At 46.9% G+C, this 24,501-nt stretch overlaps 4 protein-coding genes across 8 annotated transcripts in view; 3 read left to right on the top strand and 1 right to left on the bottom strand.

Moving 5' to 3' along the window:
* The window catches only part of LOC105561011 (guanine nucleotide exchange factor DBS-like), a 34,048-nt gene extending 25,744 nt beyond the window's left edge, over nucleotides 1–8,304 (top strand). For all 5 annotated transcript variants that reach the window (XM_012010623.1, XM_012010622.1, XM_012010624.1 and 2 more), the window contains 10 exons: nucleotides 275–509; nucleotides 1,668–1,862; nucleotides 2,087–2,263; nucleotides 2,329–2,514; nucleotides 2,646–2,981; nucleotides 3,050–3,367; nucleotides 3,459–3,656; nucleotides 3,737–3,945; nucleotides 4,012–4,210; nucleotides 4,457–8,304. In XM_012010623.1, coding sequence (XP_011866013.1) covers nucleotides 275–509; nucleotides 1,668–1,862; nucleotides 2,087–2,263; nucleotides 2,329–2,514; nucleotides 2,646–2,981; nucleotides 3,050–3,367; nucleotides 3,459–3,656; nucleotides 3,737–3,945; nucleotides 4,012–4,210; nucleotides 4,457–4,684 — 2,281 coding nt within the window. In that variant the 3' untranslated portion in view covers nucleotides 4,685–8,304. The remainder of the gene's footprint in view (nucleotides 1–274; nucleotides 510–1,667; nucleotides 1,863–2,086; nucleotides 2,264–2,328; nucleotides 2,515–2,645; nucleotides 2,982–3,049; nucleotides 3,368–3,458; nucleotides 3,657–3,736; nucleotides 3,946–4,011; nucleotides 4,211–4,456) is intronic.
* A 479-nt stretch (nucleotides 8,305–8,783) lies between these two features.
* On the top strand, nucleotides 8,784–11,730 carry LOC105561009 (adenylate kinase). Its single transcript, XM_012010619.1, has 4 exons — nucleotides 8,784–9,181; nucleotides 9,495–9,731; nucleotides 9,800–9,967; nucleotides 10,283–11,730. The coding sequence occupies exons 1-4, from the start codon at nucleotides 9,077–9,079 to the stop codon at nucleotides 10,508–10,510; spliced, it is 738 nt and encodes a 245-aa protein (XP_011866009.1). The 5' UTR covers nucleotides 8,784–9,076; the 3' UTR covers nucleotides 10,511–11,730.
* Nucleotides 11,731–12,679: 949 nt separating this feature from the next.
* LOC105561008 (zinc finger CCCH domain-containing protein 14) lies at nucleotides 12,680–19,374 on the top strand. The gene is made up of 8 exons (XM_012010618.1): nucleotides 12,680–12,898; nucleotides 14,096–15,571; nucleotides 15,644–16,036; nucleotides 16,206–16,371; nucleotides 16,894–17,069; nucleotides 17,178–17,493; nucleotides 17,572–17,704; nucleotides 17,831–19,374. Exons 1-8 carry the CDS (start codon nucleotides 12,860–12,862, stop codon nucleotides 18,060–18,062), a joined length of 2,931 nt encoding a protein of 976 aa, XP_011866008.1. The 5' UTR covers nucleotides 12,680–12,859; the 3' UTR covers nucleotides 18,063–19,374.
* Nucleotides 19,375–21,028: 1,654 nt separating this feature from the next.
* LOC105561007 (glypican-6) overlaps nucleotides 21,029–24,501 on the bottom strand; it is a 173,594-nt gene continuing 170,121 nt past the window's right edge. Inside the window, exon 8 of the mRNA XM_012010617.1 lies at nucleotides 21,029–24,495. Coding sequence (XP_011866007.1) covers nucleotides 24,143–24,495 — 353 coding nt within the window. The 3' untranslated portion in view covers nucleotides 21,029–24,142. The remainder of the gene's footprint in view (nucleotides 24,496–24,501) is intronic.

Below are 24,501 nucleotides of genomic sequence, written 5' to 3'. Positions count from 1 at the left end.
TCGAAAACTGAAGTCGTCTAATATGAGATAGCGAAGTTTCTACTAAATTTAATAGACATCATCTGTTGGTTCCACCATAAATTCATTGTCTTCCGAGTGAAACCTGTTTAGGAAAATTGATTGTTAGTGTAATCGTTGCGAAAGAAGATTTGTGATTGAATTTGGTTGAAAATAACGTAACAGAGGACTCCTCTATAAATTAAATACTCTTGGACTATTATAACATGTTTTTTTCGGGTATACTGCAGTTTTTAACGATTCAATTCAATTTCAGACTACTCGTCCAGTTGGAGGAAACCGAGCGAACCTTCGACCTGTTTTGGTCGCATCACAGTTCACGCTTGAGGCACTGTCTGGCTCTGCGGCAGTTCGAGCAGGATTTTCGGGAATTGCAGGCGACGTTAGATCAGCATCTGAAGACGGCGGAAGAAATGACGGAGGTCGGCGAGACGCAGGCGAGAGTGGAGCAATTGTTGCACGACACAACGGCATTTCAGCGAATATGCAGAGTACGTGGCGGTTTTTTTAACTAGTAACTTGTCGAGATACCGCGATATAATGGAATTAATGTATCTGATCGTTTTACTGGTAAAATACTTGAGAGTGCAGGGATTTTGCATTTTCAAATAGCGTGTGAAATTATAGAGGCAAAAGTGATGTCCTACTGCATAAAGTAGTTGTTTGTTGAGACACAAAATTAAAGACCCGTTATGTGAAAACAATATGATTATACGAGGGCTTAGCGAAAGCAATTCAACAACATTGCTAACTTCGAACTTCAGAAGTCATGTACATGTCATTCATTGCACTTGAAGCATCAAAATGCACCATTCAAACCAGTATTTTTATTAACTATGAAATATTAAATTTCTATTCCTGCGATGTCAATTCCGTAACGAGATAAAAATGTGAATTCCACTTGCGAATCGCGATTATGCCAGGAACGAATTTATCACCTTATTATCTGTCGTCGTGTTTACATGTAATAACACGTAAATTCTGGTTTGAACGTGATTACCAGCAGTAACATATATAACGCACATCATGCACAAATGTTACTTTGCACCGCTTTCCTCATTTTGTCGATAGTCCTATTTGTTGCATACCATGTGGATTTGGGTCTTGGTAAGCAATCCACTTAACAAAATACATGTATTCTGTAATAGAGTTTATACATTTTGAGACACAGTGATTTTGATATATATATACCTTAGTGTCTACGTATCTCACGTATATATCTCAGTCTTATACTCATGTCTTGGAGTCAAATAGAAAGCGTTACGTTTCGACAAGTATATTTTCGTAGGCGCATACATGAATTGAATTTTGATTACACGTTTAAGCTAACGTCTTACTTTCGTTCTCTTACTTCTTTTCTTTCTAGTTGAAATGCACGCATACGTGTCATCGGAAAACCGGTGGAGATTTGATTCATGTTCGATCACTGGCACGATGAACTTTTGAGAATGTGACTATGATTTCTCGATCTCTCTGCATTGCACGCACAAAATAGCATATGTTTTTCATTTTCTTACACGAGAAGCTTTCTTTCTAGACGATTTAATGAGACTTAAGAAACATGCCATGGTTGTTCGTAGCACCTTCATTTTCATATATCAACACGTAATCGCGTTGTCGTGCATAAATATAATTACATGTGTTTATAGGGAGATATAGATCGAGCGGAGGAGGTGATATCCGCTGGCCAGCAGCTGTTGTCCGGCAGGCATCAGTGCCCGACGGACGTTGTGGAGCCCAAATGTGTGGAATTGCAAAGAGTCTGCACTATTCTCAGCCAGAGACTAGAGAGACGACTGCACATGCTGACCAAGTGCAGGGAACTTATGGAGCGTATAGATAAGGTGCGCCCGGCTTGCGTTTCACACCTGCTCTCCCCTCGATTAAAAATTAAGTCCTGTATTCTGTAAGATTTTTGCTCTACGGGCTCTGCAGCCTTTTAGCTCTTTCTTCTTTTCGCTCCTTGTACTTTCTTTCTTGTTCTACAGTGCTACCATAGCTTGTAGAGATACAGCGTTGCGGAACAATATTACAGAACATATTTTTAAATTCCTTGTTAACTGTCTAGGCTAACACATGGTGTACGCGAGGGATAGAATTGCTAGCGTCGCAGAATAGCACGACGTTGCCGGATCAGGCGCTCCAAGAGCTGCAGCAGTTGATCGAAGCCGCGGAGGAGTTTCACCATCCCCGATGTATCTTCCAGGACTCCGTGATGCCGGAGACTAAAGCGCTCATTACGCAAGTGCGTATTTCCGAGATATTTCTGATTACGAGACGCGCGATCTCGATCCGATATCTGTCTCGTAGGTTCTGCAAAGGATAGAGGATGTGTCCCTGATGTGCGACAAGAGGATAATGGCACTAAAACAGCAGTTGATTAAACCAGCCAGACCAGTACAAACCGTCACTCCAGAACCAGTCAAACCCTTACAATCACTGCCTCAAATCGTTAAGTCCGGCAGAATTCTCAAGAAAGCTAATACCATGCCAAAGGTGAATTTCCTTTTCTATTCAATATCTTAAAACTTATATGATATATGCTTATTATTTTTATATTATTTTACAAATTTCTGACATTCTATATATATATAAATATAAAATTAAGTTTATTATCTTTGTTTAAGATGGAGATGAGTCCTATAGAGGGAGAGTCTTCGTCGCCGGAGAGCGAACCTCGGGACGTCGAAGCTCTGCGCTTAAAGCGCGGCCACGTCTTGACGGAACTCGTGGAAACCGAGCGAATCTACGTCGCCGAGCTCGGCTCGATCGTCAAAGGCTACAAGATGGAAATGACGAACGAGGCGATGGCGCATTTGATACCCGCGGCACTAGTTGGCAAAGCGGACGTGTTGTTTGGAAATTTAGAGGATATTTGTATTTTTCACGGGGAGACGTTCCTGCGGGACTTGGAGAATTGCATTTCGAACACTGAGCTCGTCGCTTTGTGCTTCGTCCAAAGGGTGAGTGCGTAGCGCTTGCATATACACGCTGCGTACCGCTTAACAACTAACTTTACATATGTTTCTAGCGCGAGATGTTCTTCAGATTGTACAGTTATTATTGTCAAAACATTACGCGATCTGAGAGATTGCGCGAACAGATACAAAGCGAGCCGCAGTTTCTTGCGGCCTGCCAGCAGAAGCTTGGCCACAAGCTGCCGCTCGCTGCATACCTTCTCAAGCCCGTTCAGCGAATTACCAAGTACCAGTTGTTGTTAAAGGATTTGTTAAAGTATAGCGACGAGCCTTCGTGCTGCACCGAGTTGCAGGAGGCACTGGACTGCATGCTAGTTGTGTTAAAGTGCGTCAATGACAGCATGCATCAAACTGCGATAACGGGTTTTGGAGTAAGCACTTTTCATTGGCTTCATTTCCCCACGATTTCTCACGTTTTATACCTTTTCTCTTATTCTACTTCGTATCTTCGTATTCTTGCAGGGCGATCTGAGTGCACAGGGTGAATTATTGTTACAAGGCTCATTTAGCGTCTGGAGCAGTAGTAAGCGGGAGCGATTGTTGCGACTAAAACCATCTCAACGACATATTTTCTTATACGAGAAGGCAATGATATTTTGTAAGCATAGCAAGCCTCAGGCCCACGACAAAGCCACGTATCACTTTAAGAGATATTTGAAGGTACCTTTCAATCTTAGAGTTATCTCTTTTTTCCATTTAAGCGCATACGAACGTTCCAATCGTAATTCTACTTAATACAGATGTCGCAGATTGGTTTGACGGAGTCGGTGAAAGGTGATGCCAAGCGATTCGAAATATGGTTGCAGGGTAGAGCTGAGGTGCACACGATACAAGCGCAGAACATCGACGTGAAGCAATCCTGGGTACGTCAGATCAAAGGCGTTCTGATGTCCCAGCTAGCCGAACTTAAAGGCAAACAGAATTCGGCTCTTGGCAAATCCAATCATAAGTACGTGAAAATTAAGAGTACTTATATTCTTGGGATATTCCGTCATTTTTTTGTCTTTCCCCAAAGGCCGTTGCGGCAAACTATTTCGTGGGAAGCGCAAGGCAGTATATCGGGATCTCTGCGAACGTTATCCGTCGACAGCAACAGCGTTATCTCCCACATGACCGACGTGTCGCAGTCCACGGAGGAGGATACGGCGTGGAGTTCGGAGAACAGCAACACGGACGAGGAAGACGCCTTTGGCGACAGTCCGGGACCGGCACCTGTGAGTCTTTCCACTCGTTGCGGAAGTCAAGCGTCGAGATTAGATCTTAGACTAGCGTAGAAAGCTTGGCAATTTTGTTAGCTTCCAGTTTCTAACTTCTGTGTCGACTTTTACTTTTTAAATCAATTTTAAATGAAAAATTTGATCCATCCGGATGCGTATCTCTTTTAAGAATTTTTATATCAGTTTTGTTGCGTTCTCAACAGTAAAACTCGGCAGATACATACATTTGTCTCACGATCGCAGGGCGGAAGATACGTGGCGTTGGCCGATTATTGCGCGGTGGGACAGTCGGAAGTCACGATGCGCGAGGGTGATACCTTGGAGCTTCTCAAGGTCGGCTGTGCCGGCTGGTGGTTCATCAAGCTGATAGGTAGCGGCCTGGAGGGTTGGGCGCCCGCGGCGTATCTGGAACCGATCAGTCGGAAAACGTCACGCAGCTCGCAGTCGGTGAACAGTCAGGAGACTATATGAAATAGGCGACTAACACACTAGAGGACCCGCTAGTGTGTTAGATCTTTGGCTCGTCTCCGCAGATCGCCGCAGTCCCGTCAAGGGACACCGCATTCACCGTTCGGAGCGGTGTCTCGAGGATTTTTCCAGGCGGCGGACGGTTTTTTGGAAATCTTTTACAGCATTTAAACTAGACGATGAGTTGCGTCATTTTGTGTACCTTTCTTACGCGACACGGCGTACGGGAGATTTGTCGAGTGACGCCTTTGCGTTCGCGATACGAGGAACGTTAAGTTGAACAGGATTTTTACGTTCACGGGAATTTTATACTAATTATGCATAACGAGAGGTGGACAAGACGGAGGGAGAAGCCTCACGTTTCGCGACCTTCGCGCCGCGAACGATCGGTCGAGCGAGATTGTCGCGGTTTGCTTACAGATTGGACGAACTCGTTCGCGAGCACGGAATGGCGTTTACTAAATTGTACAAAATGTTTGAATTAAGGGGTGTATACGTGCACGCGCACAATGGATTACGAGACAATGATCTCGTATGTCGATCACACTACAATTTCTATAACGATGTACACGCTATAGTCAGCGGCAAGCGGGAGCCAGGAGGGATCCCGACGTTAAATCGCACGCGTCCTCGCGTTCGATCGCTTATAATTCGTTATAAGGAGAATCTGCATGAAGAAGTATGTATTCTGTAAATGGTAGTTTCTACTTGCGACCCGAGTAATCAAATATCGGCTGTACGCGATTATTCCAAAGTTTAATATTGTTGTGAGAGAGAGAGTGAGAGTGAGAATGAGAGAGAGAAAGAGAGAGAAAAAGAGAGACGCGTGACACTTTCGTCCATAGAGTTCTGTCGACGACACGCGTAACTTCCTTTTGCCGATAAATGATCTTACTCTCGCTCGGTGTATTTCGCGGCGTCGCGAGTAATTAGACGTCGATCGTCGGACAAACCGCTGCCGTCGATCGCGTCAGTTGTGTATCGTCATATGTTGGCTTAGAGTTCTTAGATAGAGCCCTAGTTGCATCGTTCACAACCGAATAGTACAATTTTAGCGCAGTTTTCGCGAGCTTTCGAGAGTATCCTAAGTGTTTCGTTTTTCCGAGGTCGCTTCCGAGGGTGACTGAAATATAAAATATTCGCAACGGTGGATCCTCGAGCCTTCGAAGAAGGGGGAGAAAAATGTGTGATAAAAGAAATCGAATTAGAACGATGCTTCTGCAAGACTAATCATTGTAAACACGCGCGGAGGGGAAAGGGAGATGTTTAATTAATATTGCGCCATTCTTAGGACGTTAGATACATTGTTGACGAGTCGTTTGCGACCAAATAAGCTTGAGACGTTACTATATGACATATATGTGAACCATCCGTTTCGGGGGGAGGGGAGGGGGGAAGGTGTAACGCGGTGGTGGGACGGAGGGGGTTCGAAAGAATCATATGCTACGTGTACACAAATTTTCTAGGAGGCTAAACGGTTAACACCAAGTAACATGCAATATCTGATACCGATAAAATCCTAACGCATTATATACTTTAGGACTTATACAAATAAGCAATCTTCTATAAGTTCTAGCGGATTTCATAACCCACCAGTTTCATAAGTCTCTATTACGATATGACGCTGTATAATAGTATCATTTGTACTGAAACGTTTGTACGGATACGGATAACATAATTTAAGGGGGGGGTTCATCTCGACCGCTATGATTTTTCTCTCCGGTGTCGCATGCGTTAATTGTGTCCGCTCCTACGCGAAACAAGGGACATGATTCCGTCGCAGCTTTTTACTCGTATAGCCTACATGAGTCTCTGCTTTTTAGTATTTACAATCAGAGTATTATTATTTGTACAGAATTGCTGATATTTATTAGATATTTATTAGATCTATTTATTGACTATAGAAGTTGATTATTTATATCGCGACGAGTCACGGCGATCAGTGGTTTATACTGGCTCAGGCTGCCCCAGACTGATTTACAATTGATGTGCGCGATTAAGCCGAGGGCTATTGTATAATTTACGATCGCGTAAACTCTTGAGTCGAGCGTACACGTTAATTCGTTTATTCGCCGGGGCACTGCGTTTACGAGACCCGCACCTCCGATCGTACAAGCACGGTATTTCTTTCCGCGTCACGTCTGTTACTTTCCGCGTCTCCTCGCATCTAGAGCTGTAGTACGTCTACGTGTATTCATCCATTTGTACGCCGTCCTTATATATTGACCATGAAATTCCAATCAAACGAGCGATGTTGGTTTGAACGGCCGCGCGCTCCCCTCGATTGTGCGATATCGAGGGCTGGACTGGCGCGCGGTCAATTTTCGTTTTGCGACAGTTCATCGGAAACCCATGCAAAGATTTGGGGGAAGAAGACACTGGTGGGCAGTTCATCTCGAGGGAAAGGAAAAGGCAGTTAAAGCGCCGCTCGTCACGCATCTCGCCATATCCGCGGACATTTCCGTAGAACACGTCACCTCGCCGGAAGTCGTTCGTAGGCCTGGCGAGGCGATTCCTCATCTCTGTGTAAAATCGCGGTTGAAAAGCGACCAAGCCAAGGGTGATATATCTAAAACACGCGAGACGCGATTTTGTAGAACCTATAAATATACACATATATATGTATACACGCATACACATACATATATACATAGACAATAATTATATACCCGCTGTTGGAGGAATACCATGGCAAATGCGGTTCGCGTAACGATATTTCACGATGAACGACCGAAGAAGAAGCGACACTACCCTCGGCGACTACCCGGGGCAAATAGAAGCAGGTTTCCGCGAGTGAATCTCTCGTCGTGGACGGAATCGCGATTATTAATGAAGATCTGTCGCGGGGAGAGACAGAAAGAGGAGGAGGAAGAAAAGCGCAGAGGAGTTGGACGTTTCGACCGCGGTTCCCTTAACGGACGGTTCCTCTCGTCGTTCCTCGTTGGCGCAAGGGGGTGATAGTAAAGTCTATTTTTGCATATAACATGTAACAAAGAGGCTGCCGAAATCTCTTCTATTTGCATTACGTAATGCGTTTTGCGCGATCGCTTCTCGCCGACTGTAATTAACGGCCGTACGCCTTTCCTTCCTTCGATTATCCCTTCGAGCCCTTCGTCGACTTGTTTCCTTCGCGCGCGGTCTGCGATTGTAAATCGCAGGTCGTTCTAATCCTCGCGGGGAACGTAACTTCTCGGCTCTCAGGAGCGATATTTTTATACGGGATATGCGAGCGGCTCGCTCGAGCTTAGATTGATCAACGCTTGGAATCAATGTCTGTTTATATCGAATTTGTTACGTGAAAGAATTGACGAATTCGCGAATAACGCTTCGGTTGGAGAGGCTTTCGCGTACGAAGGGACGAGCGTGAACGCCGATTACAGCGTGCAGCGAGAAACGTTCGCTTTTAATTGTCACCCGTCTTCGTCTCCATCGTCTTCGAAGAAGGGAACGGAACACCGCGATTTCCATGCGATTTGGCTGTTCCACGTGTCACAAGGAGTTTCTGTTTCAACCTGTCCGAGAACACTTTGCGTGCAATTCAGTTTGTCAAAACTTGTATGAGTATCTGCAATACTAAACGGGAACATTAAACGCAAGAATTCGAAACGGAATCTGCAACAAAAGCCTGTGGTTCTCTTCAGTTTTATTTACTAAACCCTTCCTGCTGTTTTCTGAGTCTTCCAGCCGTTCGCTGACGGAACGCAGAGAAGCTTACTAATGCTTACTAATTCTTAGTGCGTGATAAACTTCCTAATCCTACAAGGGATATCTGATATTCTCTTACAACTTTTACTCTTAAATCTGACCATTTATGTTAACAATATAGATCTTTGTCTTATCTAGAACACGATTTTTCACGTTATTTGGACGCCACTTTGCGCGTTGAGGATCATTTTGCGTTGTAAAAACGTGTTAAGACGAAAGTTGGGGGACTCCGAAATGTAAAGAAATGACATTAAAAACGTTCCCGGGGCGCTGTGCGACATTTCTGCGCATAAAGATAGCATGAAAATGTCCGCACCTCTAATCGTGAGCGAAGTCGGTCCACAATTGAAATCGCCGGGCCGGCGAAGTCGCTTCTCGCGGCGGTCGACAGAGGAGGCCACTGCGTCCTGGGCGAACGAAGGCCGGGATTCACCGCGAGAGTCGAGACCGCTTTGCTTACGCACGCGCCACGCAGTACGCACTACGCACCTTGCCTCGCGCGCTTCGGACCGGGATGGTCTTGACGACTCGTCGCGCGTGATAATCGCTCGCGGTGGCCTGGTGACGCGGTGTCGTCGGCGGCTCTCCCAGGTTTCCGGTCCCCAGGTTCCCCGACGCACGCGGCAGCGCTCCCGCGGAGATACCCGCAGTTTCGTTCCGTCCCGACCAGTCGGCGAGGCACCGTGAAATATGCCGCCGCAAGCGAACGTGCTGCCGAAGGAGAGGCTCGAGACACCGTCGAGCGGGATTAACGCCGTTCTGCTGGGGCCACCCGGTAGCGGCAAGGGCACTCAGGTATCCCTTCCTCACGCGCCTCGTTTGCTTTTCCAGTCCGGGCCGCTCGACGCGGTAATTACTCTCGCGCGTGACCGAATGAAATGACACGGATTGATTGCCATCAGTCTGCCCTGTCAACGATACATTCCTCGTCCTCGTTTCTGTTTTAACTTTGCGAGAGCTTGGGGGGGAACGTCTCCTTGAATACTTGTCAATTTACCAATTGCTTCCTGCGCTGGCCGTTAACTTTCCATTAAAACCAATGACTAGATGTTTCAAAGGTCACGCTGGAGCGCTTAACTGCGAGGATTAAGTTGAGCGATTGTTTCAGGCTCCGCTGTTCAAGGACAGGTACTGCGTGTGCCATCTGTCCACGGGTGACATGCTGAGGGCCGAGGTCAGCTCCGGTTCCACCCTCGGGGCTCAGATCAAGAAGGTGATGGACGAGGGCAAGTTGGTCAGCGACGATCTGGTCGTCAGCATGATCGAGAGCAACCTGGAGAAGCCCGAGTGCAAGCGTGGCTTCCTGCTGGACGGCTTTCCGAGGAGCGTGCCTCAAGCGGAGAAGGTGAGCCGGAGAAAGGTCAGCTCTTTAAAGAGGGAACTGCGAGAATCACCGAATCTCTTTTCGCACAGCTCGACGAGATGCTTAACAAGAGGAAAACGCAGCTCGACGCTGTCGTCGAGTTTGGCATCGAGGACAAGCTGCTGATCAGAAGAATCACGGGCAGGCTGATACATCCGGCCAGCGGTAGATCGTACCACGAGGAGTTTGCCCCTCCCAAAGTCCCCATGAAGGACGACGTAAGTGAAAACGAGCCTCGGTAAAGAAGACGATGGACCCATCGTGTGATATCGTTTGGAAAAGTCCTCTCTCTCTCTCTCTTTTTTACCCGATACAAATCGGTGCGTTTGCAAAATGCTAATAAGAGATAAGTTTAGCGACATACTGACCCTTGAATACGATTTTGATAATATATCTCTACCGGAGATAACGCGCAACAGCGTGCGTGTTTTCAGCACTGGACACATGCAAAAGCGTCATGGTTATGTAACTTGAGTAAATTATGGAATTCACTTCAAGTTCTGGACGTTAAAGCGCAATCTTTATCTCGACAGATCACCGGGGAGCCCCTGATCAAGAGGTCCGACGACAACGAGGATGCCTTGAAGAAACGATTGACCACATATCACACGCAGACCGCACCTCTCGTCGATTACTACGCTCTGCAAGGGATCCATCACTACATCAATGCCGCCCAGTCCGCCGAAGAAGTCTTCAAGAATATCGATCAGATCTTCCTGAAAGCCACGAAGAAGAAGGGCTTCTTCAGCAGATTTTTCTAGAACACTGCCAACAGAAGTGCTTTCCAGAATGTTTTCTTTTTCATAAAATTTAATTCTTCAATTTTGGCTTCCGCCCCGAAAGAAACCCAGGAATAATTGTGAACAATTGTAATAGCGGCTCAAGTGTTCAACGCTTGTCCAACAAGAGTAATTCGCGTTTCGATGTAATTCTAGTAACATGAACGTCACGTTCACAAGGATCACTGTAAAAGGCACGGTCGTATCTCGCGGCAATACGTAAGACGAAGATATGTAGCAGTATTTAATACACGGACACCATATTCTAGGAAGGTATAAGGTGCTACGGTCGTGGATCGAGTGTACACGGTCTACCGATGCTGAGAATGTAAAATAATGTAATGCCTATTAGCTTAGTGAAGAAACCGACACATTTGTACATAGTCGTTGAAGAGTATTCCAATCCGTTGTTACCATATTGCGTGATACTGCCCACTTTACATTGAGGCAGTCTTTCGTATATCTCGATATATTTTTGTTTTCTTTTTACCGCGAGAGTCTATCGTATTAAAATGTGCGAAACAACGGCGAGGAAACGAGCACGGCGACTACACGCACTATCTACAAATGCGCACTTTTGTTTTTTTTGTCGACTTTTTGATATTTCGTTACTTTTAGCGTTAAGCGCGAACGACCTATTTCGAATTTTATCCTTTTGCCAATTCTGAAGATGGGATCGAGTGGTAGAACTTTCAATGTCGATATTCTTGGCCACCCAGAATAAAGGAATTATAATCGACTCGAGCCTGAAATTTCGAGTTGATTATAATTTTCGGGTTGACAACGATAATAATGTTCAACTGCCACGTTTGATGGGGAAACGTGGACTTTGTACATACGCTTGTACGTACAATTGCGTCGCGTGCTCTATGATCGCGTGCTAAGAGAAACGGTATAGCTAAAGTGCAAGAGTGACTGCGCAGATTCGCGGAAGGACAAATGCGGAGTTCTCGAAAACATCTAACGATTTTACGAGGATACTGACAAAGTGCAACGCAAATTAGAGACCTATTTTACATAGAGAAAGGAAGCGTAGATGTATTTTTATATCTACGCTTTTATAGATATATTTTTCTGGCGGGTATCCCTATGTATGTGTACACAAAACACAAAAACTCTTGATATTTTCCGAGGAAGGAAGTGAAACAAATGTAAATCTGTGCAAGAATAAATCACATCTGAAGTTCTTCGCGATATCTCAATGGTGTCGACAGTAATTTCAATCGTATGTGTAACATTTTCTGCGTTAGATAAGAAAGCGTATCAGTGCCTCAGAGGTAAACAATGTTAAGTCACATTTTTGTAATCGCAGTTAGGCACCGAGTATTTATGTTACAATTTCTCACTCAACCATGTAAACGCAACATGGGTGAGTGAGAAATTGTAATATATAAATGCAACGTAACTGATACTCAGTGTTCACTAGGATGTTATAAAGATATAAAAAGGGAATTTTTATATTTCTTGAATCCGTTTGTCAAGATAAAGTAATCTAATTAAAAAAACTTTTTAATCTCGTTTTGTAAAGAATGTGACAACTCTGTTTATCTCTGAGGCACTGATATCTGACACAGTAATTCTCTCAGGTTCAATTTTAATTCGATTACCGTGACTTGCAATTTTAATTTTTTCTATCGGATTAAGAAATGTAGGCTGGTTCTCTTAATATGTCAATATTTTAGAGAGTGTCTAAAGTTCATAATGAAAAAATATACATTACACATATATTAATGACAGAATACACGTATAATAATTCAATAAGCGATTAATTTAACGCAACATGTAAAATTTCTAATTATACAGGGTGTCTCATTTTAAATGCCGCCCTTCGAACCAAACAACTTTGGTCTGAAACGCTTTTCCGTATCTTTCACATTTTTGGAGACATTTGCGCGGATCATTTAAAATGAGACACCCTGTACACTTCGTCCTTCCTAATCCGATCTTTCTCTCTGTGCTTTGTAAAAATCAAGGGACTGACAATTCTCAACGAACCGGCATAAATATATCCCGTTGATTTAATTTCAATTAAACCGAGCGCGGTCGAAGACGAACTTCCGACTTCGAGTCGCCTGAGGTCGCCGCGCCGGCGAAACGGGCGATCCCCGGCGCCGCTCGCGCATCTAGATTTGTTGCATGCGCCGTGAGAGCGAGACCGTCCGTACGTCCGTCATGGCGGATAATGTTTTCGTCCCGTGATACGCCGACTCGCGATCGCATCGGCTCATCGATTCGGCCGGTCGCAGACACGACGACGAGGACGACGAGGACGACGGCGGCGACGTTGGATCGCGCTCGATTCGGTGAAAGCCCGGCGATCATCCCGCGACCATGGACACGCGCGGCATCGAGGTCACGAATCAGCTTCGGGTGAGTGCCGCGAAACGCGGTGTCCTGGCCGACGCCAGTGACAATGCGATACCCGCCCGGGAATCGTCCGGTCGTCCGATCGCCGGAGGAACCGGGCGTGACGCCCGACGTCCCGTCGGCGTCCCGGTTATTATGTAATCGCCGAGTAATCCGCGAAAAAGAGACGCGGCACGCACGGCCGGGGGCCGCGAGGAAACGGGACGGTCAGTCGCTCGCGTTGCGCGTAGCAAGTTAACGTTAATTGCTCGTCAGGGAATTCAAGCTGATTAGTCCTGATACATTAAATCCCCGCACGTGCGATCGAGCTTCTCAAGACCGGGGGGGGGGGGGTGGTGGAGCGATTAACGTCGTCTCGACGAGAGCTACGCATATTTTCCGCGTGCAAACCCGGCGTGACTCGAATTCCCGTAGGACGAGAAACACTGAGACTTCTGGTCGCTCCAGCGGGCCGTGTCCTGGCCGGGTGATAATTCGAAGAACGGAGCAGGAATGGAGAGAGAGAGAGAGTCGCTTAGCGATTCAGATCTCAGCTCCAAGTTTACTCGTTTATTTACGTAGCGTTGATCTCCTGTTCCGTGCACGCAGAATTCCAGAGTGGAAGCTACCTCTGTCTCGCTTCTGGGGGGGAAAAAAAGGAGCAATAGGAGACTGTCTCTGAGAAGCGATTATACAGTCTGTGTACTTCTGAAAAAGATACGTTTAGCGAGTGGAATCAGATCGAGTTGCAAGGGTGTATAAGAGATCAAACCTCACAAGTCAATCGTAACGTTTGAGTTTGCGCAGGGAATGTTTTCAGAGACACAGATTGGACGCTGTGAGCTCGTCGAGGGGTCACCGAGGGGTCTCCGAATTGTCTTTCCTACGAGGCAGCTTGAAATCGCGGCCTGTCGATTGATTCGAAATGATAGGCGATACAAGGGGGACCGCGCGAGCGTGAGAGATAGCGTTCTACTTAGCTGTTGAGCAATGTTGTACTTGGCAATGTCCGTTATTTGGAAACACCGGGGCCAACTGTACTTAGGGATGTTCCAAAGTCGTGCGTCAACTCGGGAAGACGCTTAAGAAAAGCAAACATTCAGTGCAGTTTATGTAATAGGTTGTTTCCACCTGATTTTTGCTACGCCCGTTGACCGCGAGAGTCCGTAGAATACGAATGCGCGCCGCAGCTTTCGCCAAGTGAATTTTACCTTCTTTTAGAGCGCCATTCGCGCCAAGCTCATGGAACTGGGGGTGCGTTACGACGAGGAGCTGCCCGACTACATTCTGGTGATGGTGGTCAACAAGAAGTCCCGCCAGCAGATGCACGACGACCTAAATCTGTTCCTGGAGGGCTGCACGACCGTGTTCGTGGACTGGCTACACGATCAGGTGCTCAAGAAGCTGCAGAAGGTCACCGTGGCGAAGAAGAAGTCGTCCCGCGAGTTCGTGCCTACCGTGGTGGTGAAGCAGGAGGAGGAGAGGAAGAAGAAGAAGATAATCGCGACCTCGTTCCTGGAGGACCAGGCGGCGGAGCAGAGCTCCTCGGCCGTCGACCGGTTCGCGGACAAGAACGCGAAGGTCGACAAGCAGCCGGCGGCGCAGAAGCCGCAGACGGTCAAGCCTTCCGTGTCGAATCAAAACCGGGAACGAAGTCACAGCAGGAGCGCGGAGAGAAGCGTCAAGGGTGCGCACGGCAGGAACAAAACGGAGGAGGCGTCGTCGGCGCACGGATCTCACCAGGACTCGGCCTCCTCGAGGAGGCAGCAGCAGCCGAGTTCCGGGCGCGACGAGACCTCGGCGAGGGACGTCGCCGCGTCGGAGAATCCCGCCGCGAGGAGCGCGGACGCGAAAGCGAGCGAGGCGCCGGACAAGAGTCTGAAGAGAACGTTGGAGGCGTCGGGCAGTCGTCACGATAGCGCGGAGAGAAGGAGCAGCGAGGCGAAGCGGCCGAGGCCGTCCGAGGAGAAGGAAGACGCGAATGCGTCGTTGTCCTCGCCGGACACGGCCTCGAGGAAGCTCAAGTCTTGCGTCAACAAACCGAGGATCACGTCGGTTGTGTCGGTGAAGACCCGGCTCGGCGTGCCGTCGCCGCGAAAGAAGTTCGAGATCTACAGGGAGAAGGAGGGCAACGGCCGCTACCGGCCGTTGGAGAAGCGGTTCGAGAAGCCGCGTCGCTACGACGGCAACATCGGACGTGGCGGGAAGGGCAGGAACTTCGAGATGGACGAGCGGAGCTCCAGGCGGAATCGCGACGGCGACTCGTTGCGGCATCACGAGGCCGCGGCCAAGGTCAACGACGTGAGGAGTCGAATAGAGAGCAACAAGAGCGAGCGACTTGGCAGAAACGCGGAGTCCAGGGATAGGATCCTGAATCCGATCTCCAAGGCGGACGTGTCCGCGAAAAAGCCCGCGTTCAACATTAAGGATCGTCTGGGCGTCGTGGGTGGCAACAGTAAGGTTCAGAGACAGTCCGCCAAGTCGCAGGAGGCGGCAGATTACAGGAACAACCCAAAGAGCTTGGAGCAAGCGGGAAACAACAATAAGAACATCAAAGACAGACTCGGCCCGTTGAAAAATAACTTCAGGCCGATGCGTAAGCAGAGGCAGCCTCGCAGCAACGAGGACGTCGAAGCTCTAGCCTCTCTGAATCCAGACGCCGAAAGGGACGAAGAAAAGGACGAGAAAGAGCAGGAGGCGGAACAAGAGGAAGAGGAGGAGGAGGAGGAGGAGGAGGAGGAGGCGGCGGCGGAAGAGGAGGACGACGAGGACGAAGCGGACAACGACGAGCAGTCGCTGTCCGGACCCGTCAAGTCGCACATAGTTGCCGTGAACAGATCGGCGGCCTTCGCCGCCGCGAGGACTGAGAGGAAACGTATGAAGACGTCGAACAACGCTCCGTTTGGCGCGGCTCAGGGTATCGGCTATCTGGCACACGGGAGCGCAAAGTTACAGCTGGACAAGATGGATAAAGGAACGTGCAGCGACGTGGACGAGGATACCGACGACACGAGGCTGCCGAGTAAAGTGATTGTCACGCCGAGACCTCTGAAACCGCTGCAACCAGCGCAGAAGCGCGCCACGCAGTCGCTCTTGTTGCGGGCAGTCGCGGAGGCGAATCAGTCGGTCGTCAAGCAGAAGAACCCGGAACCGTCTCTATTCGTAAGTAATTCATTGATTACGTTGTAAATAATCCTCTAAATCGAGCAACGACTCTTTGTAACAATTTAACACCGAGAACGGTAAATGCCGATAATGTTTATCTGGATATGAAATGTTGCACGTCGTAGAGGAAAGAACGTTTTTTTCATCGAAGGCTCAATTTTGTTAGGACAAGAAGCCGGTCTTAAAGCGTCTTAAGCCTGCCCCGGCTCGTGATGTAAGTCAAAACTTGTCGGTACATTTTAATTCTAGTAAGAGACTGGTCATGGAAAAGATTCAAGTCGAATTAAATACGATAGATCATCTGGATGTGGAAGACGTCGAGCACGAACCTTGTAAGTGCCCCACCTCCGCGGAGAGACGTGTCTTTGCATCAGCAGAGTTTGAAAGAGTTGCAGGACCTACGTCGTACGTCCTGCTTTCGTTGGAACCTTTATTTGTCGATCTTCCACTTTGATGGGTGTCGTTCATTTCGCGTATCCTTCACTCGCAATCTTCCCATTAAATAGTCTTCAATGAAAGGCATACATGGAATGATAGTCGAACGTATGGGACCCCATTTAGAAATGGAGCCTTCTTACACGCAGCCACGAAAAATTCTTCAACCTTCCACTAACAATGCTTGTACTAACAACTTTCGAACGTTTGCAAATTGTAAGAAGTACGGTAAATGATTGCTTAACTGCTGACAGATATATTTCGGTGGAGCGTGAGTGAAAGCGCGTTTAAGATAAATAAAGATTCCAAAGAAGTATTCGTAATAAAGATTACGAATCCTTTTGTACGACCCAAAGACTAACTCTTTCATCTCTCCTGCCGGTATTTTAATTCCTCGCTTATTATCGCCTAATCCGTAGATGTACCTCAACCGGTAACGGACGAGCATATGGGAGTCGTGATGTCGTTGTTCCAAAGGAGCGACGACAATCAGAAATTCTTAGTCACTTTGAATGGATACAACAACAATCTCATGAAAGAGAAGGTCAACAATCTCCTCAGCTCCGAGGACGACGAGGAGCGGCTGGAGATGGAGGTAATTTTCTTCCGCCACCTGTAGAGCAGTCTCCCTCCTCTCCTCCCCCTCTGAAGTTTAATCCTCGCGCGCATTCTAGACGCACGATGTTCCTCCTCATGCTCGCAGGTGAACGAGGACGACGAGCTTGCGCTGCTGACGACGCACAATGAGGCGACGGCGGCGGCGGCGACGGCGCAGGACGACCTGGAAATTAGTATATTTAGAATATCGGACGAAGCGGAAGATAACGCGGACGCGAGTCCGAAGGAGACGAGCGGCGAGGAGAACAATGAGAACTGCAACACGGAGAACATGGATAAGACTGACGAGATGCCGCGTAAACGGAGAAAATTGAGCCCTATAGTATACAACAGATCTCACTCTCCGAGTCCCACGCGATTGAAATCTAACGCAGCGCTAGTGCCGACGTTAGCCGCCAAACGTACGCATTGAAATTTCTCTCGCGTCTGTCGACGGCGAGGCGTAAAGCATATCGCTACAATATGCTGTTACTTTTCAGCTACGGATAAAAAACCGTCGGTGGAGAACACGGCCCCGCCTGTTCTGGACAAGTCCAGGGAGAACTGTAGATACTGGCCGAATTGTACACTAGGGAACAAATGCGCGTACCTTCATCCACCTGTTATGTGCAGGTAGCGTATCTTTCTGGAGGCTCGTTACACCTCGGAATATGAACGATCGTTTTCCTGTTATAAATACACACGATGACAGAAAGCGTTCAGTTTCGAAGACTCGTTATTAACTCTTCTCTTTCGCAGTGCCTTCCCGGCATGCAAGTTCGGCGACAAGTGCGCCTACAAGCATCCCAAGTGCAAGTTCGGTTTGTCCTGCACGAAGCTGGGCTGCGTGTTCTCGCATCCCGCCCAGCAGTGTAAGTATCATCCGTTCTGCACGAAACCGGCGTGTCCGTATTCCCACCCGGTCAGTTCTGCTCCGGCGGCGGAATCGACGAGCCAACGTGCGAAGTTCACTTGGCGACGACGAGACTGAGCGTACTTCCGCAGATGTACAAACCTGGATACGTCTGTTCTGATCGGATCGAGGTTCTGATCCGCGAAAAATTATCTTGTACAGGTCAATGATGAGACGTTCAAGCTTAAGTAGCGTTAAGCTGACACCGAGTTACCGCAGCGAAGCTAGTTTCGCGATTGAAGAATGCGTCTAGAAGAGAGAAAAGCTTCGTCAGTACAAGTGCGATTTATTGCATCAGACTGTAATTCTACTTTCTCTCAAATTGAGAATCCTAGCAAGACAGAAGGAAAACTTTCGAAATATTCTAAACAATGAAAATTAATCGTTTCATCTGATTTGAACGATATTTAAAGTAATTGTTAAAGCTTTAATTTGATTTAATTTAGATTGTACGTTAGATCGCCGATTTATATATGTATACCTCCCTGTTGATTTATCGCCTTAGGCTAAGATCGCGTGCGCCGTCAGTCGAACTGATCGATTTGCTGCCATTCTTAGATTATATATTCTATTGGTAATGTGAAGGAGTCTGGTTTAGTTAACCAGGGTTAACCGACGCAACTGGTCCTGGGGTGATCATAGAACTCGTTCTCCTTTAAGGTCGACCTCACCGAGACATTCTCGTCTCGATTTATGTATATGAATATGTTCGAAAATATGTATTGTCAATCGTACGATTCTAGTATGTCGTCAATATACATATATATAATTATATATATAATTATTTACGTGTAATGAACGGCCAGGAGAACGATAATTAGGTCTGCTCTTTTTAGCCGAGATTTTGTTGTAAATCTTTTGCATTTTTATCTTTGAATCGTTTGTCCTTTTCTTTCCACCGAAGTCCGTCGAAGTGTGTGCTTCGCTTCGGGTAAACTGTGCGAGGGCATAGTTGGGAGGAACAGATCTACCGTGTACTGTCTCACGTCGAGAGCGAGTATAACGATCTTGTCAAACGTGGATGCCTGTGTTCGCGTTATAGTAATTAGTTGTGCGCTCGTTTTGGGAGTACCGGCGAGATCTCTTTGCCGCGAGTTGGAACATCCTCGTCAGGCGACTTAATCCGCTTTCGAGCGGGGCAAAATACGGTTGCTTTATCACGTGCCGTGCACTCGACGCCCGCGGTCGAGGCGTGATAAAAGTCAGGTACTTCGTTGCTCGACCACCGTTTATGTAATTTAACTGTATAGGATCTAAGTATAGAAAGCGAAGGTGGTTTCCATATTATTTTACCTAGTGTTAGCGAGCGGTGAGTCGCCCATGAGATGTACAATATTATTGAGACTTGTCATCATCAGAAACAAATATACGATGATTTCTGTAAAACGCAGTTTCGTTCTCGAGATATTCTCTCGGTCCTAGCCGTGTCTCCTTCCTAAAAAAGAAAGTTGCGGAGCGTCTCTGATTGTGAGACAGGTATTACCTCCGTAATTAAATATAAACGACAGGATAAGTTTCGGTGACCGCGATTACCGCAGAAAATAATCACGGCCGTTGTTATTGTAATTCAAATACACACATGCGTTGAACATCGTGGTCGCGTCGAAGGAAGGCAAGAATCGATCGAGACGTACTTGCGATACGCAAGCTTAGCTGCGTATGTGATTTTATTGCGTGTCTTCCTTTTTATTTATACTCGTTTAAAACTCATCTCCAAATGAAACTTTACGTCCGCATAATTAGCGCGTCAGCGTGTTACACATCGTCCTCGTTTCGTACCGAGGGAATGAGACGCGAGTTTAGAACTCTGTGAAACATTATCGCGATCGTGTCCTAAGAGGATCGGCAGATCAACACGGTTTCTCTCACGCACACACTCGTATACGCTCGCACACAACTCCGCGCTAATTTATATATATATATATATACGTATAAATCTATGTATATGCTCTCTATCGTACTGTGGGGCACTTAGAAAACTCGTTAATTCGTTCGCCTTCTCGATCTCGCGTCGACTCCGCGCCGGAAAATCCAGGCGAATGCGTTCGCGAGACACTTTAAAGTAGTATATATAGATTTTTCTTTTGTTTTCCTATTCGAGGATTGCTTTGTCTCCAAGGGGAAAAATAAAAAAATAGTGCGCGCGCGCGCGCGAACGTATGTCTCGACCCCTTTTAACATTTTAATCTACTTTCGACAAGCGGAGCCCGGGATCCTCTTCGGCGGAGGAGAGTAAGCTCGGTAGGTCTCCTGCGGAGAGAGAGGAGATGAATTAAAACGCGATCGAGAGGGGAAGATTCGCTTCTGCGTAAACGGAACGTTTTCCCTCTAATCTACATAATCACTCAAATTAGGTGTACACTTTGTAATCCTAAGCAAGGTATTCCTTCCTTCTAAATCGTCGAATACAGACAGGAACATTCGGATTCCTAACATCGCGACTCGAAGACCTCGCCAAGAGAGAAAGGGAAATCGTCTCTCTCTCTCTCTCTCTCTTCTTTTTATAATACACAAACCCATCAACTGTTAATAAAGCTCTCGCGGATAACACCCTGTTTCCTGTTCCTCGATACCCTTTACTGCGCGATGCGCCGTCTCCCAAGAGAAAAAGGGATGGGAATGAAAAAAAAAAATGGGGAGAAAAGAATAATATGTTATATGTATACGGTACGTACATACATACATACATATACAATATTTATATATAAAAAGTGTGCGCAACATTCTTCGCGAGATAATTTGGCAAGGACTAAACATATCATTAATTATGTCTGCATACAAATGCCTATGTACGTGTGCGTATATGTGTCTCTGTGTGTGTGTGTGTGTGTGAATGTTAAAACGTATGTATATGTCTTCTTCGTCTGTGTACAGTCGGGGAACAACGAATTCACAACATCACGAAATTCGCGTCTCGCGCGTACACGACTGTTTAAAACACGCGCACGCACAAACGCTCCCGTAACCGCGGAGCGTTAAATTTCTTTTTATATTATCTTCATTTCATATATATAATATATAATAATAATAAAAATAATAATATTACAATAATATAATTACAAATAATTAGTTTTATCCGTGATATACTATTTTAATATTTCACTAGATTTTTTTCCGTTTAATAATGTCCTTCGCGGTCTCGCGTGCTCCTCGTCCCTCGATTACAGGCGAGCTGTAAAAGAAAGCGCGGATGTGCGGAGGGCGGTCATCTAATGCTCGGTCTATTTGATTTTATCACAGGAGTCCGCCTCTGACCGCCGTTCTCTCGCATCACTTCGACACCATTGCCTCCGAACTAATAATTTCTATACGAGCGACACGGCAAAGTGGCGGATAAGACGAGCCGTTGGGCACAATGGTATAAGCCATATTTTTAAATGCGACATGCATTACGAAATCTCTTTCATACACGGAAAAGAAAATGTAGCTGCCATAGCTTGAAAACTACACGTGGTAACTAAATAATTTCAGTTGTACGATATGAACAGCTAATATTTAGTTGCGATAGTTAAATATTTTGCTACTGTGCCTATTGTATAATATTAAATGTGACAGCAAACTGTTCGGTGTGCTTTAGAGATTTATAGCTGTGGCAACAAAATATTTTTAGCGGACCACGATTAGCTACGGTAGGGAAAAAATTTTTTTTCAGTGTATGTAATGAAACAGATTGCAAATTTTACATCTCACATCGAGACAAAAGCCGTTGAACTGAGCCTGGCGTACCTTTTGCGTTCTTTTCATCAAATTGGAAAATAATCTAGAGTAATAAAAGTCCGATTGAGAAGAATAAGAAATAATGATTAATCCATTATACTAGTGACTTGTACCATTATTTCATTCGATGGCTCATAACGCTCGACAAACGCGGGATTCACATAATCGGAGGAACCGACTCCGTTCCTGTTTTCGTAACTGTACTTTCTATTAGTCTTTCTGTAGATTCTTTTTTTCTCTCTTTCGTCGTATAAAGTCTGACACATACACATATGCTTCATTTTAAACGCCGAAAGCGTAAGCGTCACACTCTTTATCACACTCTCTTATCCTTATCGCCATCCTTATTTACACTTTACGTCGCAACGAACGTTCTCCTCGCACCTTCTACACTATTATTATTTACCGCAGATTAACATTACAGTGCCACAGCTCGGTTTCGCGATAACATAACTCCCCCGGTATCTACTCAGGCCGTTATTATCCGTTAGTTGCCATTTCCATTTGATTGTATCGCGTTACACGTTGCACCAAAAGGTTCGTATTCGCTGTCGGCGAAACCGAGCGGCGGGAACACCGGTCTTTGTTGATAAATCTCGCATACAACATGAGCCAAGTTGAATCCTTGCCCGGACACGCGAAATCACCGCCGACCCCTTCTGGCGACTGTCGAAAATTAATAATATAATATAACATCGGTAAATGACGTTCGACGCTCGCTAAACGTCGCAGTCAATTACAATCTTCGATTTTAATTAAAGCCGTGGCGTTACGTATGGGGCTGCGGTTTGCCATCCACAAATCCATCCGCGACAGTGAAACGTCAACGGAACAAGGATCCTGATTGTTCGTACCTCCCGCCGCGCATCTAGGACTCGCGCACTCCAAGTCCCGAGACGCTCATGATGAATGCACTTAATAAATACTCAGTCCCGCTTCAGCTCGTATACTCCGTTCGGTCCATCTTACGTATTTCGGGTGTATGTAATTAATGTCCCTCCCTCCCTCCCCCTCTCTCTCTCTCTCTCTCTCTCTCTCTCCTCTTCGCATCATTCAGGGTTTGCACATAATCACCGTGATGCACCATCGACGTACGAGTTACATTGCTCCGCAATCACACGCCGAACGATTACCGGCACGCAATGCAGCAATCGCGCCGACGATATGATCGACGATCTCATCCTTGACCGCTTATCAAACGATGCGTACCAAAAAAGCCGGGCGAACTGAGATAACTTTGCGGTATTGTATTAGATATTCGAGTAGAAAGGACGAGAAAGTTGGCAGTAGCATTCTTGTAAGAGAGTCTAAAGTCCGGAAAAATTTGACCCGATTGGAACAAGCCACCTTTCCGCGATAATGTGCCCGTTATAAATTCGTACTTCCAGTCGGCAGTATGGAATAAGCTCGCGTACAATTCGGAAAGACTCGGTCCAGACTGGAATAACCGCCGTTGTTATCCTATCACCGGCGATAATCTATTTTGCTTACGGAGACACTCGAATCTCAGCAATCGGCAGTACGAGTCTGATATAACGTCAACGGTACATCTAAAAATTCGGAAAGTTCTTAAATCTCGCAATGATCCGTAACGGCGTACAATAGCATTACACTCGTAATATCTATCCAACGCTCGCGTAAAAATTCCTCCCCGAGGCATCTCTCGGGGATAGAAATCTCGAAAGCAATCTCGCGTTCGTGCTTCTTAAGAAGAGTTCGTGGAATATGTACTTGAAAAGGAAATCCTCTCCGCGAGATGACCACGCATGTCACGAGCGGCGAGTGAATACGTCTGCGTGATTCGTCTCGAGAGAGCGAGGTGGAAGAAGAGAAGTGAAATTGTCCCCGGACGTTCGATGAGGTTCGGCCCGGCTGTCTTCTCGATCGAATTATTTTTCTTAGTTCTAAGTAACATTCGGAACGTCGAAGTTCAGGCGCCTTTTCCGCCCGTCTCTGGCGGGACGAGAGCTAGTGTTGCACGAGTTCAGTGGAAATAGGTTTCGCTCGAGTGCCTATAGTCTCGCATTCAAACAGCATGGACAACGAATCCCTCGCACGATTTCGCCCACTCTTGCCTATTTGTGGCGAGAGCGAGTAGCTATGGCCACGAATATTCATGTAATCCATGTACCTGCTAAGTCAATCAACTAACTTCGGTACTCGCGGAATCGACTTAATGCGCGCAATCGATTTGACGAGTCCTGAAAACGGAGGGTCCGAGGAACGGATCGGAGGACGATCCGTTCGCGAAAACGTCCCCCCTCTCCCAACTTCTCGAGGCGCTTTTGCGAGATTTGCGGGACGATTTGACGCGCAATTCACGCGATCAGAGTCAATTGAGTGGTTCTCGTCATTCCCTCGCTCGTCGCCCATCGAGATCACGGCTCGCAATCGGGCAATATTTACACAGCGCTATGCTTAGAGTCGCAAGGTCCACACGATCACAGCAAGTCGTTGAAGCAACCGCCGAACCACATCACCACTATCGGCATCAGGTACGTCGTCAGCGCTCTGAACAGCGACATTTGCGGCCTGCTGTCGTCCCCGCTGTTCACGGAGAGGGTCTGGTTGCTGCTCGTACCCGTGCTGCTCGTCCCCGTGCCCTTGTGCGGCTCGATGTCCACCCGCGGCGGCGTCTCTACCTCGTGGACGATCGGCGGCGACGGCTGCTTCGGCGGTTCCGGCTCCGATTCCACGCGTGGCCCCTCGTAGCCGGAGCCCTCCTTAAAGCCGTCCTCGTCGTCGGTGAACTCACCGTCGCCCGAACCGCTGCCGGAACCGTACCACGTTTCGTCTATGA

Source organism: Vollenhovia emeryi, unplaced genomic scaffold (genome assembly GCF_000949405.1).
Source record: "Vollenhovia emeryi isolate VEMERY1.0 unplaced genomic scaffold, V.emery_V1.0 DF939215.1, whole genome shotgun sequence".
Classification (NCBI taxonomy): Eukaryota; Metazoa; Arthropoda; class Insecta; order Hymenoptera; family Formicidae; genus Vollenhovia; species Vollenhovia emeryi.
Note: the sequence above shows the minus strand (reverse complement) of the source record. Positions and strands in the feature narration are given on the sequence as shown.

Coding starts and splice junctions, on each gene's coding strand:
- LOC105561009 (XM_012010619.1), top strand. CDS start 9,077: ATGCCGCCGCAAGCGAACGTGCTGCCGAAGGAGAGGCTCGAGACACCG. Junction 9,732..9,799: donor GCGTGCCTCAAGCGGAGAAG/GTGAGCCGGAGA, acceptor CTTTTCGCACAG/CTCGACGAGATGCTTAACAA. Junction 9,968..10,282: donor AAGTCCCCATGAAGGACGAC/GTAAGTGAAAAC, acceptor TTATCTCGACAG/ATCACCGGGGAGCCCCTGAT.
- LOC105561008 (XM_012010618.1), top strand. CDS start 12,860: ATGGACACGCGCGGCATCGAGGTCACGAATCAGCTTCGG. Junction 15,572..15,643: donor AGGACGAGAAAGAGCAGGAG/GCGGAACAAGAG, acceptor GAGGACGACGAG/GACGAAGCGGACAACGACGA. Junction 17,494..17,571: donor GCCGACGTTAGCCGCCAAAC/GTACGCATTGAA, acceptor GTTACTTTTCAG/CTACGGATAAAAAACCGTCG.